Source organism: Cheilinus undulatus, linkage group 23 (assembly GCF_018320785.1).
Source record: "Cheilinus undulatus linkage group 23, ASM1832078v1, whole genome shotgun sequence".
Taxonomy (NCBI): Eukaryota; Metazoa; Chordata; class Actinopteri; order Labriformes; family Labridae; genus Cheilinus; species Cheilinus undulatus.
Window position 1 is genome coordinate 7,970,354 of NC_054887.1, and position 16,457 is coordinate 7,986,810.

The 16,457-nt window shown below is 39.2% G+C and overlaps 1 protein-coding gene across 2 annotated transcripts in view; it reads left to right on the plus strand.

Annotated features, from left to right (window-relative positions):
- plxnc1 (plexin C1) overlaps positions 1–16,457 on the plus strand; it is a 43,846-nt gene that overhangs the window by 10,145 nt on the left and 17,244 nt on the right. For both annotated transcript variants that reach the window (XM_041780576.1, XM_041780577.1), the window contains exons 11-21: positions 1,133–1,309; positions 3,943–4,045; positions 4,333–4,512; positions 6,182–6,349; positions 9,108–9,201; positions 9,337–9,438; positions 10,043–10,146; positions 10,249–10,290; positions 10,377–10,501; positions 11,712–11,910; positions 14,070–14,216. In XM_041780576.1, the coding sequence (XP_041636510.1) occupies positions 1,133–1,309; positions 3,943–4,045; positions 4,333–4,512; positions 6,182–6,349; positions 9,108–9,201; positions 9,337–9,438; positions 10,043–10,146; positions 10,249–10,290; positions 10,377–10,501; positions 11,712–11,910; positions 14,070–14,216 (1,441 nt within the window). The remainder of the gene's footprint in view (positions 1–1,132; positions 1,310–3,942; positions 4,046–4,332; positions 4,513–6,181; positions 6,350–9,107; positions 9,202–9,336; positions 9,439–10,042; positions 10,147–10,248; positions 10,291–10,376; positions 10,502–11,711; positions 11,911–14,069; positions 14,217–16,457) is intronic.

A 16,457-nucleotide genomic window follows, 5' to 3' on the forward strand; every position in this document is an offset into this window, starting at 1 on the left:
TTTAAAATCTCTGTATGCTTTTCAGCATTGATAGCGTCTTTCCAGATGTGTAAGCTGCCCACACCACAGGCACTAATGTAACCACATACCATCAGAGATGTAGGCTTTTGGTCCCTCTCATCTTTAGTCCACAGGAAACATGATTTCCAAAAAAGAATTTAAAATGTTGATTCACCTGACCACAGAACAGTTTTCTGTTTTGTCTCAGTCCATTTAAATGAGCTTTGGCCCAGAAAAAAAGGTGTCATTTCTGGATGGTGTTCACATAAGGCTTATTCTTTACATGATAGAGCTTTTACTTTCATTTGTGGATGGCACAGCCAACTGTGTTAACTGACAGTGATTTCTGGATGTGTTTCTGAGCTTATGCAGTGATTTCCGGCACAGAATCAGGTTTGTTTTTAATGCTGTGCCGCCTGAGGGCCCAAGAATCAAATCCAATATTGACCTCATCCCTGTCCTTTCTCTGAATCTTTTGATGATATTATGCACTGTGAATGATGGGATATTCACAGTCTTTGTAGTTTTATATTTAGGAACATTTTTCAGAAGTTTTTTGCAGATTGGTCCATCTTTGCTTCTAAGAGACTCTGCCTCTCTGAAATTTTCTTTTTACATCCAGCCATGTTACTGACCTGTTGCCAATAAACGTAAATAGTTGCAAAATGCTCTTCCAGGTGTTTTTCATTAGTACCGCTTACTTTTCCAGCCCATTGTTGCTATTTTGAGGTGTGTTGCTACCATCAAATTTGAATGAGCTCTAACTTTTTATGAAAGTATCCCTTTCAACACCTGATATGTTGTTTTAGTTCTATTGTGAATAAAATGTGGGTTTAGGAAATTTGTAAATTATTGCATTCTGTTTGACTAACATTTAGCACAGCGCCCCAACTATTTTGTATTTAAGGTTGTAGATTTTAACTTTCTTCTACAGTAACATCTGTTTTTTTGACATGTTAAGCTGTTAAATCTGTTTTGTTTTTTTTTTAAACCGGCATCTATTATTTATTTTACCACTATGTTTTTCAGTCATGATATATTTGAGCATTTTTCTATGGAGGAAAAGTTAATATTATTTTGGAAAGGCTTACCAATGTTTTTTCTGTCTGTCATTTTTTTATTCTCTGGCCAGGATTCCTGTTGGGGCCATCACTCGTGATAATCTGACTTTCCACATCCCCCGTGCAGAGAAAGGTTTAGTCCAAGTATGCGTTGTCCTCGCAGATGGAAGTTGCCATGGCAACGCTATTATCACCTATCAATCAGCACCATCCTGCACCAAACTTTCACCCACTAGCTCCTGGATCAGGTATGATTTAAGACCACAAAAGGCTGAACAATCTGAACACCCTGACTTGGACCTCAAGAATTACATCATTCAAGCCTCGAGGCTATAAGTGCTATTGTTTATATACAAAGGTTTCTCTGGGAACCATTAAATGCCGCTTGAAATGTATTTGTTGCACTGATAAAGGAAGTCAAAGATATAACTTTATCATCAACATAGAAATTAAGCTTTGCATCAGCAATGATCTGCCATAAATCATTTGTATGAATTGTAAATTAAGTCAGACCCAATATAGAACCTTTTGGAACACATTTTTAAGTGTTAAAGTACTCTACTGTAGGCTCATTAGAATAATAGAGCTACAGAAATTTTTAAAAACACTGTTAACAATGAAGTAATTTCAGTTGGCTATCTTTGGCTCAGTAGCTAGGTCTTTGTCACTAAAGTCAAACTAGATTTTTTCTATGAAACACAGTCATAGACTGAGGAACACTTACAGGTTGTGGGTCATCTTATGGGGAAAGAGCCACTTCCCAGAACTGAAAGGCTTTTACCATGAGACCACTTCCCTTTTATGGTTTTAGCAACTGAAAGATTTACTTCTGCCTTTGCTTTTGTACCATGGTGCCAAAGGACAAGTCAAGTCAAGGGGTATTTGTAGTTTTTGAATTTTATGTAAAAGGGCTATGAGTGCTTTGTGTTTTCATAATATTGTATAAAAAGGCAATCAACTATTGCTGACATTAAACAGAATTTAATCTCAGTTTTTCAATTCTTTTGCTTTTTTGTTCATTGATAAAAGTAGCTTCCTGTTTATCACAGGAACTAAACTTTTTCCTGAGCAGTGACTCTTTTCCGTCTAAAATATTCAGAGATGATGTGCATGATCTGCTCCTATGATTGGGCAAATTGTTGTGATGCAACTCCTTGAAGATAGGCGGACAGACCAGGAGTGGGACTTTTTTATTGGATAGCAAGGGCTAGCAATGGCTATAATCCCTCACATATAACAACTATCTCAGCACTTCAGCTTGCTAATTTTTGTTAAAGGCTGACAAATTTTTCTAACTATATTTATGATCAAACACACATACTACTGAATTTCAGTCTGTTTCTCCTGGAATGGAATTGAGTGAAACTTCTTAACGTATGAGTCATCTTGGTGCATACGAGAAGAACAGGGCAAGATGAACGACTGTGTGTATAAGAGGGGAGGTAGAGGAGGTGTGTGTAGGTATGAAAACTCAGAACTGAGAACGGTAATATTGCAACTCAGCACTCCATGGCCATCCATGAAAATGTCCGAAATGTCAGCTGAAAAACCCACATATAAGGACCTAACTAAGCTTTTTTATAAAATAAATATATCTTGTGAATGTTTATTTTCAGTCAGATTTTTCTGATGGACTGAACAAGTCAAAGTCCAGATTTGTGGTAGATGTTCTTGTTCAGAATTTGCCCACGCCATTTCATAACAGAATCTCCACTGTGTTTCACTGTGGGTACAATGCATCTGACATCAAAAAATCTCCAGCTTTTCTGCAGACATAAACATGACAATGCTGACCAAAGAGTTCAAACTTGGACTCGTCCGTCTAGAGTACCTTCTTCCAGTCATCAACAGTCCAGTGTTTGGGCTCCCTGGTAAATCTGAGGTGTTTCTGGATGTTTGCAGGCCTCAATAATGGCTTCCTTGCAGCTATTCTTCCCTTTAAGCCTTGTTCCATCAGGCTTCTGCTAATGGCCATTCTGGAGACTTTCTTAGACTCTGATCTAGAAGCATTCATCTCTGCCTATCTTGAGGTGTCTGACATCTGCTGCAGTTCACTTTTGTTTCCTGCCTCTTCCTTAAAGAGCTTCAACATATTGGTGTATTAACCATTACAGAAACATAAAAAAATGATTTTGGTAATTACCAGCGTTGTTAATTTAGGGCAGCTGTGGCATAAACCTTACATTGGATGGTGGTCTAATAAATTTGTTGAGCACTGTATGTCATAACTGTTGCCAGGCAGAGACTTTGTGAAATCATAGTTAATACCCTTAGGATTATATCCCTTTTGTTTTGAGGACTGCACACAATGTTTTAAAATACTAGCACTGCCCTGATGTTTTTGAATTTTTTTTTTTTTTTACAATATTAAAGGATGTTGTATTACATTAATTACCAATGGAAAAAAATACTGATTGAAGGTATATTGATTACTAAAATTACATTTCTGACAAGAATGAAAAAAGTCCTATGATGATTTTACAATCATTACCATTAAAGTAACACTGTTAAGTTATCTAGAAGACTTTGTTCTGTAACATTTTAATATGATACCAACAACCATTTTAAATCACCCACAGCTTTTTTTAAGCACCACATGTTTTGTTATGAATAAAAATAGTTTTCCTCTTGGCACAAATCAGATAAAATACACATAATACCCACATTTACATGATTATAACTACAGACCAGTTTACCTGTCAGCCTCTTTTGTACTGATAACATTGGGTGGCTGTGGATTAGTGGTGGAGTCGGCTGCTCCCAACCTGAAGGGTCTCGATCCTCAGCTCCTGTAGTATGTGTAATACCAGATCTATTTATGTTATTGGCGTGCACTAATGTTTATTTGTCCATTGTTTAATTTTTATTTTGTGTCTTGTAGTGGGAAAAGGAAAATCACATTATTTGGAACCTACCTGGAGTTTGTAGAAGCAATCAAACACAGCCAAGTCCTGCAGGAAGTTTCCACAAACACCAAGGATCAGGTTTGTGGACAGACATTATCCCATTGTGTTATGATTTACTCTAAGTATGCCATGTAGCATCATAATATGACGTGGAAATGGCTGTGGAGCAGCAGTAGAGTCTCTAAATTGGAAAGTTTGGGGGTGTGTTCCTGTAGCTATGCCACTGGTGTTGAATGGTGGAATCGGTACTTCTGATGGGTACTTCAGGTAGCATGAATATGGTGTGACTGGCTAAATGTAAACTTAATGTAAATACTAAGCTTTGATTTAAAAGCGCTTACCATACTCTATGTTCTGCACTACAGAAAATTACTTATGACTCTCCTGCAGCTGAAAACGCTCATGGAACATTTTCAAGCACTTTGTCATTGAGAGTAGCCAACGAAACCTTGGCCTGTTCCACAACTCTAACCTACTATCCAGACCCTGAGTTTACAACCTTCTCTTCTACAACGTCAGGAGACGATAACCGCATCATCATACAGGTAGTGCAGATGTTTAACACACATTAAGGATTCACCTTCTTTCGATGTTTTACCCTTTTATTGATTTTATAAAGAAATCATTGTCAGTATATTTGGCTTCTTGACAAAAAAAACTTATAAAACTCATTAATGTCAAAGCAAAACAGATTTCTACTAAGTAATGTCATTTAAATAAAAAAATATAAAGTAAAAAGAAGTGATTTCGTAAATATTCACCCTATTCAAGTCAATATTTAGTAAATCTCACCTTTAGCTGCAATCACAGCACTGGGTCTGTGTGGATAGGTCTCACTCAGGCTTGCACATCTGGACTCACATTTTACTGCATTCTTCTTTGCAAAACTGTTTAAGCTCTGTCAGGTTGCGTGTGGATCGTGTGCAGACAGCCCTTTTTAAGTCCAGCCACAAATTCTCTATTCTCTATTCTCTATTCTCTATTGGACTGAGGTCTGTGTTTGGATTGGCCACTCCAGAGCATTCACCTTGTTGTATTTAAACCATTTCTGTGTATCCTGTCGCTCCATGCTTCAGTCATTGTGTAGCTGGAGAATAAGTCTTCTCCTAAGCCATAGTTCTCTTGCAGACTGAATAAGCTAATCCTCCAGGATTTTCCCATATTTTGCCGCATTCATTTGACCCTCTACCTCTACATGCCTTCCACAGCTGTGTGCTGAGAAGCATCCTCACATCATGATGCTGCCACCACCATGTTGCACAGTGGGAATGGTGTGTTTGTGGTGATGTGCAGTGTTTGATGTCTGCCAAACATAGTGTCTTGTCTGATGGCCAAAAAGCAGCATTTTGGTCTCATCAGACCAAAGAACTTTCTTCCTCTTGACTATGGAGGCTCCCACATGCCTTTGGCAAAGTCTAGTCTAGATTTGATGTGAGTTTTCTTCAACAGTAGCTTTCTTTTTGCCATTCTCCCATAAAGCTTTGACAGGTGAAGAAAGTGAGCAACAATTGTTGCTTGCAGAGTGTCTTCCATCTCAGTTGAAGCTTCTAACTACTTCAGAGTAGTAAAACTCGCCCCTTACTCGTCTTCTTCTGGCACAGTCATTTAGTTTGTGAGGATGGCCTGATCTAGGCATATTCACACATGTGCCATATTCCTCCCATGTTTTGTTGGAGTCATTAAACTCTGGGGGACGTTCAGTGCCTTGGAAATTTTTGTGTCCATTTCTTCTTCAATAACTTTTTCTCTGAGTTGCTTGGAGTGTTCTTTTATTTTCATGGTGTAATGGCAGCCACTACTACTGGTGAATATCAGTGTATGGACCTTCCAGACAGAGGTGTCTATCCTACAATTGCTTCATTCAGGTGATCCTCATTTCACTTGTGAGACTAGCAGCACCAACTGGTTGGACCTCCATTGAATTAGGTCAGTCACTTTAAAGGGGGAGAATATTTATGCAGTCACTAAATTTACATAACGTATCTTTATTTAATTGACATTACTTTGTAGAAATCTGTTTTAACTTTAACAGTAACTAAGTTTTTTTTTTTGTTTTTGTAATTTCTTTTGTCAAAAAATCCAAATTATGTTGACCATAATAGTTCTATAAAATCAATGAAAGGGTAAAATATCCAAGGGGATGAATATTTCTTATAGGCACTGTAGGTGATCAACCCTGTAACAGCAGTACCTTTATCTTTTTTTTTTTGTCAGAAAAAAATGGACAAACTCAACATGACCCTCACAGAATTGTCTGTGTGGGGCATTCATGAAGATAAACAACACCCCTGCATCATGGAAGTCAAAGAACTCAATGAGGAGACTGAGTTTTTCACCTGTGAGATTAAAAACACACGCATCGGGAAGTTTCAGGAGATAAAGGTAAACGCCTGATCACACAACACCAAAGTTGTCAGTTCTGTTGATGAACAAAATGTAATTGTGGTGCCAAAGTCCTCAAAAGTACATTCAGTAAAATCTTGGCATGTGGCAAGCATTTTTTTAAAGATATTCTGTATATTTTTGGGCCTTTAATGTCTTTATTTATAGTGGAGGACAGTCGATAGAGTTGGAAATAGGGATGGGGGGATGGTCATGCAGGAAAGTGGCCACAGGATGGACTTGAACCTAACCTGCCCACGTACTTGGGCCGTGCCTTAACCATGAGGCAATCTGTGCCCCATAAGATGCCTTTTTTTGTTTTGTTCTCATCTAAAAAGTTGGCTGCATGTATATGCCCTCTCATATGGATAATACACTATATTGCCAAAAGTATTCACTCACCTGCCTTGACTCGCATATGAACTTAAGTGACATCCCATTCTTAATCCATAGGGTTTGATATGATGTTGGTCCACCCTTTGCAGCTATAACAGCTGACTATAACAGCTAACTATTCTGGGAAGGCTTTCCACAAGGTTTAGGAGTGTGTTTATGGGAATTTTTCACCATTCTTCCAGAAGCACATTTGTGAAGTCACACACTGATGTTGAACGAGAAGGCCTGGTACTCAGTCTCTGCTCTAATTCATCCCAAAGGTGTTCTATCGGGTTAAGGTCAGGACTCAGAGTTGGGAGCATGGAATTGTCCAAAGTTTCTTGGTATGCTGAAGCATTCAGAGTTCCTTTCACTGGAACTAAGGGGCCAAGCCCAGCTCCTGAAAAACAAGCCCACACCATAATCCCCCCTCCACCAAACTTTACACTTGGCACAATGCAGTCAGTCAAGTACCGTTCTGGCAACCGCCAAACCCAGACTCAGCCATCAGATTGCCAGATGGAGAAGCGTGATTCATCACTCCAGAGAACGTGTCTCCACTGCTCCAGAGTCCAGTGGTGGCGTGCTTTACACCACTGCATCTGACGCTTTGCATTGCACTTGGTGATGTATGACTTGGATGCAGCTGCTCGGCCATGAAACTCTCTACGCACTGTTCTTGAGCTAATCTGAAGGCCACATGAAGATTCGAGGTCTGTAGCTATTGACTCTGCAGAAAGTTGGTGACCTCTGTGCACTATGCCCCTCAGCATCCACTGACTCCTTATGACAGGACTTGTTGCACAGGTGGCATCCTATCACAGTACCATGCTGGAATTCACTGAGCTCCTGAGAGCGACCCATTCTTTCACAAATGTTTGTAGAAACCATCTGCATGCCTAGGTGCTTGATTTTATACACCTGTGGCCATGGAAGTGATTGGAACAACTGATTTCAATTATTTAGATGGGTGAGTGACAACTTTTGGCAATATAGTGTATATCAGTATAAAAGGCTGTGACACGCTGTCAGTATGACAAGTGCAGCTTTACCAGAACCTGCCACATGTGAGCTGAAATGATAGACTATTTTCCTGCATTTGATGTGAATGCAAGCAGCTACTTCACAGCTCAAAGCGCTGGGATATATAGTGACCCAGCTAGGGATGGGTACCTTTTTGAATCGATACGGAGATGGAGACTAAAGATGCCCAGTACCTGCAGAAAGCATAACCCAGCCTTAATCAGAAAAAAACATCACGCACCTGAACCTTGCACACTGAGTCCGTTGCATTCTATTTGTATTCACTGTGAAAATTCTTAGTGTGGCAAATGATTTCATACTGCGATGAAAATAAGCAGTGAGGATGAGCCTGTGGCTCTGTCATTCCTTAAAAATCCGACTTTGTCCATCCATCCTGACAGAGATCTTCATACAGCACCAGCTGTGCCAAGTTGGAGAGATGGAGAGCAGCTTTTAGGATGCACTCACACTAGGCAATCTGTACCACTCCTTGAGAGAACAAATGTATGCCTGTATCTGGTACTGTATTTCCATGATTCTTGATATCCACATGATAAACGGGCAAATCAGTGTTTAAAGTGAGGTTTCAATGCGAGAGGGGGCAAGAAAGGGAGGGGGTGAGCATGAGTGAAGGAAGTAGAGGGCGCTAATCTGAATTATCAATCATCACACTGCTTCCTGAGATTAGAAGTATTGCCTTAGCAAACGTTGCACTTCATGTCACAAATATTGCACTGTAATCTGCACCGTATATTGAAAAGTGGAGCCATACCTTCGATCTCTTTCTATCAGCCATGCTTGCTTTGTTGATTGAACAAGCTGCTACTGATGTCATTATGCTCTCCAGCATGCAATGCTGTGTTCGTGTCTGGTGTGGAAAATCCCCTACAATTCCACTCTCTCATGGTCACAAGGATGCGTTTAGGTACCAAAATAAGGCACTGTTTGATTTTACATGAATCAGTACTTGGTAGTACAGATGGAATTCAGTCTGTACCTATGAAAGTAACGAATTTGCTAGATCCAGCACCACTTTTAAACCGTTTTCTTTCCTCATACACCATAATCCTGGATTTAGAGAACACATTAGTATAATGTTCGTAAATAAACCTTATAGAGTGCTGATCTAAGTGAAAAGACTCCTCAGTTAAAGACAAAAAGTGCATTGCAAGGATGAGCAGTGTGACCAGGTTTGGTGGCAGGATTTAATACTCCACATTAAAATAGATCTGTAGCTTCACAGAAATTGCAATATGGGCAATAGTGGAGGGGAACAATTGTGCTCAAGCATGCTGTACTAATTGTGCACTGTATAAAAACATTTCAATTCCTGTTCACAGAGCAACTATTTTTTTCACAGATACAGTATGGGGGTAAGACAATAACCCTTAAATCTTCTCGCCTGTATCTTCTGATGCTGCTTGTCCTTCTATTGATACCTGTCATCATTGTTGGTAAGTACAACAGTGTGGTGGAGTGGTTTGTTACATTTTGGTCCAATATTATCCTCAAAAGCACAAACAAATATCGCTCTACCATGAAGATCTATTTTTTAATAGTGTATGTGTCTGCTTGGTTTTGTCTTTCAGGGGTGGTGATCATCTATCAAAGTAAACAAAAGAAGCTCACTGCAAAGATGAATAAGAGGATGGAAGAGCTGGAGCTCGACATCAGGAATGACATTAGACAAGGTCAGACACAAATTTCCACATTGCAACAGTAATATAACTCTAGACTTTAGGTTTAAAAATGAAAACTATCTGGTGATATGGAGTAAAAAAGGATGAGACTGGAAGACGAATGTACACATGGAGAAGTCCATTAAATATCAGCATGTTTTATGTTGCACTGATACCATTTGAATCTTCGCTAAGCTGCTAGCATTGTAGTTTCAAGCCGTGGAAACTTTGGACTATTTGGTCCATCTTGATACCGCTTTAAGGTCAGCAGTTAGTTGAACTTCAACACCGATACAGTTCCCCTCAATAGTGTGAGAAAACCTGAAATTGTTGCTTTATCAGGTGTCATACTTTTCAGACACATGTGGTTGTTGGTTTGTAAAGTTGATGTGGCTGTATGTTTTTCAAAAATGTGACAAATATCTTCCCTCATTTGTGGTAATAAGCTGAGCCTGTGGGGATGCACAAAACGTTTAGTTACCCATTTTCACTACCTCTTTTTATTCATGACCTGCACAATGACACATCAGAGTGGGCTTTTCACCACCATGTAAAAAGACATACCCATTTACATAAAGCTAAAAACCATCAAGCCTTGCATGAATGTTTTCTGCAGGTTTCGTGGATCTGCAGACAGAGAAAGCTGACCTGATGGAAAATGTTGGGGCCATTCCTTTTCTTGATTACAAGCACTTTGCCTCCAGGATCTTTTTCCCTGAGGTACAGTATATATAAGAATTAAAGAAAGAGCAGGTTCACTGGGGTTTTAAAAAATAACAAATTTTCACTGATAAGGTGCTTTTTTGCTGGTTTTTTTTTCAGAGTGAATCTTTGATGAAATTATGCATCAAAGACATCGGCCAGGTAAACGTGTGACACCAGCCATTGTCTATGTTTGCACCCCTTTGTAAAGGTGTTTTTGACTTTTGTTGTATCTGACTTGAAATCAGGATGGGGTGAAGGTTCAGCTTGATGAGTCTTGCAAAGGTTTATCCAGGCTGATCCAGGATCAGTTCTTCCTCACATCTATGGTGCACGCTCTGGAGGAGCAGAAGAGCTTCACCATCAAAGACAAGTCAGTTTCTAATGTTTAATTAACAATGGCTGCCCATTGTATCTGTCCAACTCTTTCTCTGTCTTACATTGTTTTATGTTGTATTGTTTCCTTGTCTACAAAAATGTTCCTGAATTAGTTTGGGTAACCTGACTCGCTAGATGGATTTGTTTTACAAATCCATCTGAGAAAGTTTCAATAGGAAACGTTTGAGAAAAGGCAGAGGATTTGAAATAAGCTCGGAGTGTCATTGGATGAACGTTCTGTCTATCACATCTCTACGGGGCAAATAGAGCAACAAAACACGTGACGTAGCTGCTATCGAGCTGTGCGGGCGCAGCTAGTGAGGAATAACGTGAAACATGGCGACTATAGACATGTAAGTACTCAGCTTTTGTCGTTTTTGAAAAGAAAACAACTCACTGCTGTTCTTTGTTCTTCTTTTAACGAAAAATTGTTGTCAAGTTCTGATAAAACTGGCGCTTTAGCAGCATCAACACTATTCTCTTCCTCCATAACTGCACCAGCTCTAGCTGCTGCTTGTTTACGTCAGGACTCTGCTGCGCCTGAAAGTCTGCCCCTCGTCGCTGATTGGTCCTGTAACTTTCTAACCGGGCCCAAATGGTTCAGATGGGAGCTTTGCAAGATGGATTCACCAGTGAAAAACAAGGAAACAGGCGTATCCATCTGCTTTGCTTGGTTAACATTTTGGACCTTATTCAGAAATTTAAGACTTGCTGTAAGCCTCTTGAGCATGTAGCGCCCAGACAACCACCTATACCTAATTATGGTCTTGTATATTTTATCAATATTTAGGGCATGTATTGCTATTATATAATGAGACTGCATTTATGAGGATAAAACCACGTGGTTCACAGTCACCCAGAGTGTAGGGTATTCATGCACAACTTCTGCAAGTTATAGCCATACCTCATATATCACATGGATAAATAGTACTCCCACTGAGAAAAATAACTTATTTTAAAGTATTTAAGCAGAGCTAAAGCATTGCGCAGACTGGCAATGGTGCACAGGCTGGACCTCATCAAGCCTGCAGAGATATTCATGCTACACAAAGAACCAGTCCCATTGGAAACTCATAATACCACACTATAGTGCAGTATCTACACAATCAAAGTGGTAAATAAGGGCAAATTGTGGCAAATGGACTCTTGCAACACTGCAACAGTAGCCCTCTTTTGTCTCCTTACCTTCATCTGTTCTATTCCAGGTGTGCGTTGGCGTCACTGCTGACTGTAGCGCTCCACAACAACTTGTCGTACCTGACAGAAGTGATGGAGGCTCTGCTGAGGGCTCTGATGCAGCAGAACAGTAACACCCAGCCCAAACTGCTTCTACGACGCACCGAGTCCACTGTGGAGAAACTGCTGACCAACTGGATGTCCATCTGCCTGTACGGCTTCCTCAGGGTAAGCTCAATTTATGATTTTTAGTTTTTACTCGAACCTAAAGTATAAGTTTAGGTAGGTGTTTTAGCCATGCTTAGAATACTGCCTTTTAGAAACAGAATATATAAGTATATTTTTTAAGATTTTTTGAGGAGGCCTTTTCATGCCTTTATTTTTAGATAGAGGAAGGACAGTGTATAGACTCAGAAACAGGGAAGAAGGTGGGGAGAGACATACGGTAAAGGGCCACAGGCCAGATTCAAAACCGGGCCGCCTGTGTACATGATGTGCGCCTTAAACCACTCAACCATCTGCGTGCCTGTAAAACAGTATTTTTATTAGTCATCACAGTTAGGTGCGCACAGTCACACGATGAATACCTCTCAGTTAAGAAAGAAGTTGGTCATACACCGCAGTATCCACAAACCCAATCCAGCTATTCGGCAACTATCGAAGAAGATGAAAACACAACAGAACACAAGAACAGGTGTATTGTGAAGAAGTAGACCTAACAGCTTCTTTAGATCAGTTTTGTGGGGAAACTCTGGGTTCAAAGCGTGCTTTTCATTGGAAACACCTTGAACATGCTGACAGATGTTAGACACTATCATCCCAGTCACCAGAGAAAAAAATTGAAAGAAAACCAATGTCTAACAAATTATTCCTGCTCTTTTTAAACGCAAAAAGTAATCAAAGATATAGGATATCAGATATCCTTATTAGGCAATAACCATAGCTTGGCTTGACTATGAGTGTAAATGTATGAACTGTTGCATGAATAACCTCCTGAGACACTCAGAGCTATTTCACAGTGATGGCCCTCTTTATCGGCCACTAATCATTATGAACTTTTAAGAGGTGTGTCATGATCTCACAGACTCACAAGTTGATAATAAATTTGGTGCACTGCTCCTAAAGGCACGTATTTTACAAGCTCGATTTAGACAGTTTTAGACTAACCATTTCTGATTCGCGCTCTTTTTAGCTAGAGATGCTGTGGTAAGAGAAGTTTTGGCAACTTCCTCTGTTAAGCTAAGAAAAGACCTTGACGTTTTATATAACAGACAAGGAACCCAACCAAAGTGTTAAAAACAATTATGCAAAATAAATGTTTTCTGTTTTTCCTAATTGAATCTCTCTTTCTGAATTTTCATGACAAATACCCGCTGTTTGAATTAATACAGACAAAAAGAAAGACTACGCTGTTTGGATATCATGCTCACCCTGTGAAGGGTTTATCAGAATTTGTTGGGGTATTTCCGTGTAAATCATAAATAACCAGCTTTGGGCCTCAGAGCTACCCTGAAAAATGCAGTGACACTTAAACCACTTCCTATTTACCTGTAACCCTTTTTGCAGTCATCTCTATTGAGAAACAGCTTAGCACACTCTGTACAGCTATCACATGCTGGACTTACCTTGCTCCTGTAGATATAAAGGTCACAGTTGAGTGTTTTTGCTTAGCTGCCACAACGTGCTGCATAGGTGCATAGCAACACCTTTTCATAAACGCCTTTGTATATACCACATTCTCCACAGACATTATCCTGCGGTTCATATGCCTTGTTAATTTTTCAGTGGAGACTAATTTTTAGAATTTGAGCTTTATTCATTAAATAAAGCCAAAATGGCTTGAAAATTAAAAAAAAAAAAAAAAAAAAAAAAAAAAAAAAAAGTGAATGGCACAAAATGCCCCAAAGATCTCTTAAGGGTTAACTACACAGACTTTAGGATCACTACCGGATAATGATCTGTCACATCCGATTGCAACAGATTGCTCAGCCCTGAAACTGCCCCACTATCAGAGTCTTCTTAACTCAAAGCACTGAGCATACAGTGACTATAAAAATATTCACCCACTTGGATGTTTAACCCTTTTATTAATTTTATAAATCAATTATGGTCAACATAATTTGGCTTTTTCACACACGCAAAAAAAATCCAATTAATTTGGAACACATTGTAGATTAGTTGCTAACATTTTTTCAGTAAAATACAAACAGCCCCAGAACAAAAGTAGTACTGTGTTTTAACATTTCTTCACTGGTTACTGGTATATATTTACCAGTAATCTACAGAGCATTCCCACTGTTGTTGAAACCTCAAAAAGCTCAACTCATATTTCTTCCAGCCCCACCCTTTTTTTGACCAACTCAGTTCCTGTTTCTGACTTTCTGCAGGAAACTGTTGGCCAGCACCTGTTCCTGATGGTGAGCGCTATCACACAGCAAACTGCCAAAGGACCCGTGGACTGTGTGACAGAGAAGGCTTTGTACACGCTCAGCGAGGACTGGCTGCTGTGGCAGGCTCAGGACTTCACATCCTTGGTACACTCACAAAAACACAATCTTTACATCTTTGAACACATAAGCAGATTACTTGTGCACATAAACCAGAGTCTAACAACAGGAAATTATGCATGATTTTTACTTTTCAAACACCCATATCAATAAATACAGGACTCTGCATTAACATTTAAATGTGTGATATAATCACAGATTTTTTCATTTGTGCTTTTACATAGTGAAGCAATTACCAAAACTTCCTTTTTTTAGTTCTGTGATTTCAAAGTGAACTTACTATTCATAGAAACAGTACCACCAAACTTCAGACACAAACAAGCTTTTACATTTACATGCACAGTTAAGTGAGACTACGATTGTAGCTGAGTTTGGCCATTTAACTGGAATACTATCCTTGTTCTTGTGTACAGCTGTGAGGGGGAATTGATTGACAGGAGTATGTCCTATTCTGCTATGCTAGGCTGTAAGACAGCCCCTTTCAAACGTTTTAATTGGCTGACCCTGGTAACAAATTAGCAAGCAGCTAACCGGTTGTACTTTTGGGCAGCAAAAACACGGACAAACTTTACAGCTCTGTACATCTCCTGTATACTCTACCCTTTACTTTTGGTACTTTTGGTGCTACATTGCATGCTATCCCTCAAGTGTATGGTGATACTCAAAGGCAAACAACAATGTAACTTCAGTTTAGTCAATAAAAATCCTTACTTTTAGTCCAAACGTGTTCTCTTTGCCTGAATCTGGGGCAAATCTTACTTGTGTGTTCTATCCACCCTGTAAAACCCAGAACAGTTTTTCTGTAGAAGATCTACAGATTCCCCTTTACCTAACAGATTTTGCTCTCATGTCATGGATTTTGAAAGACTGGTGAAAAATAAATTACATTTTAGTTTTGCGCTTTTATCTTCAAAGATCTATTTTTAGTCAGTCTTAGTCTCGCCTTTCTCATGGGAAAAAAGGTAGTTGACTAACATTTTTAGTCATAGTTTCAGTCGACAAATTAAAACAGGTTCATGTGGGACAGTGGAGAGAGAGCTGAGGCTGTATACAACCACCTGATGTGTGGGATGTAAACTACAAACATGGTAAAACAAACATGGGGAAACTCGTGACACTACAGTGTTAGTTCTGGGATCATAACTAACATAATAATAACATCAGAAATCAATTACATCATCATATCTGTTCAGGCTGATTAGTGTTTACCACATTTTCACCCGCACACAGGCATAACACTCCAGGTGTATCAGTTTAATTAGTAGCCATGTTAAATGATGACTTTCAGCTGACTGCATTCATAGATATGGTTGTTACAGAAGACAGAAGAGTCCTTGTGAATAACCCTTTTCGTCTTTATTGTTATTTTGTCACGATATCCTCCTCAGACATGCATTTAATGAAAAACTAAACTAATACAAACAGCCACAGACCCACGGCTGAAAGTCATCACTTTGCATAGTGACTTTTTGAACCACAACACCGGTCTTATTTTCTAAAATCAATTTCTCTGTCCCAGCTATGAATGGGTGGTAATACAGTAATACTGTATCTCAGGGTATTAAATAATAGCCCTAGTTTTGCTTTAATGACAGTCATGAAGATGGTACTGCGTAAAGAGCATGCGTTTATATCAGATGCTTTGAGAGTACGTGTCCATTACCACCTTCAGCACCACTGCCTGTATGTGAAGATGCTTTTTTAAAGTGTTGAAAAAACTCCTGCTAATTTGGTAAATGACAAAAGCACACATACAATACAGTACATATTGGCGCATAGAAACTTGTGCACAATGGCATGGCACGCAGTGGCATAGCGCTGCATAGCACTGCGGTAGTCTTGTTTGAAATTGAACTGAACTGCTGGCTTTAAAGTTTTCCACAACTTCATTTTAAAAAAACTTTAACTCTTATCTCTGGATGTAAATCAGTGATAAAAATGATGATGTTTTTTAATTACCACACATGCTGCATCCTGAAGCAGTAGCAACGCGAGGCAAAAAATAACACCATTGAAGGTTTTAAACAAGTTCACCGTATTGTCAGCCCTTTTTATGTTAAATATATGAAGTAAATCAGGACTTGTTGGTTGTTTTAGGCATTAAATTAGTCTGTAACTTTATGTAAATGTCCTATAAGGTGACTTTGCAGCATGACGGAGCTCGGGATTGTTGTTCTACACAGAAATAATATTTAAGGCCAATCTTTATCTGTTTAAAAGCACACAGAACATTACTTCACATTCCCAGATTCTATATGAAAGTAGTCT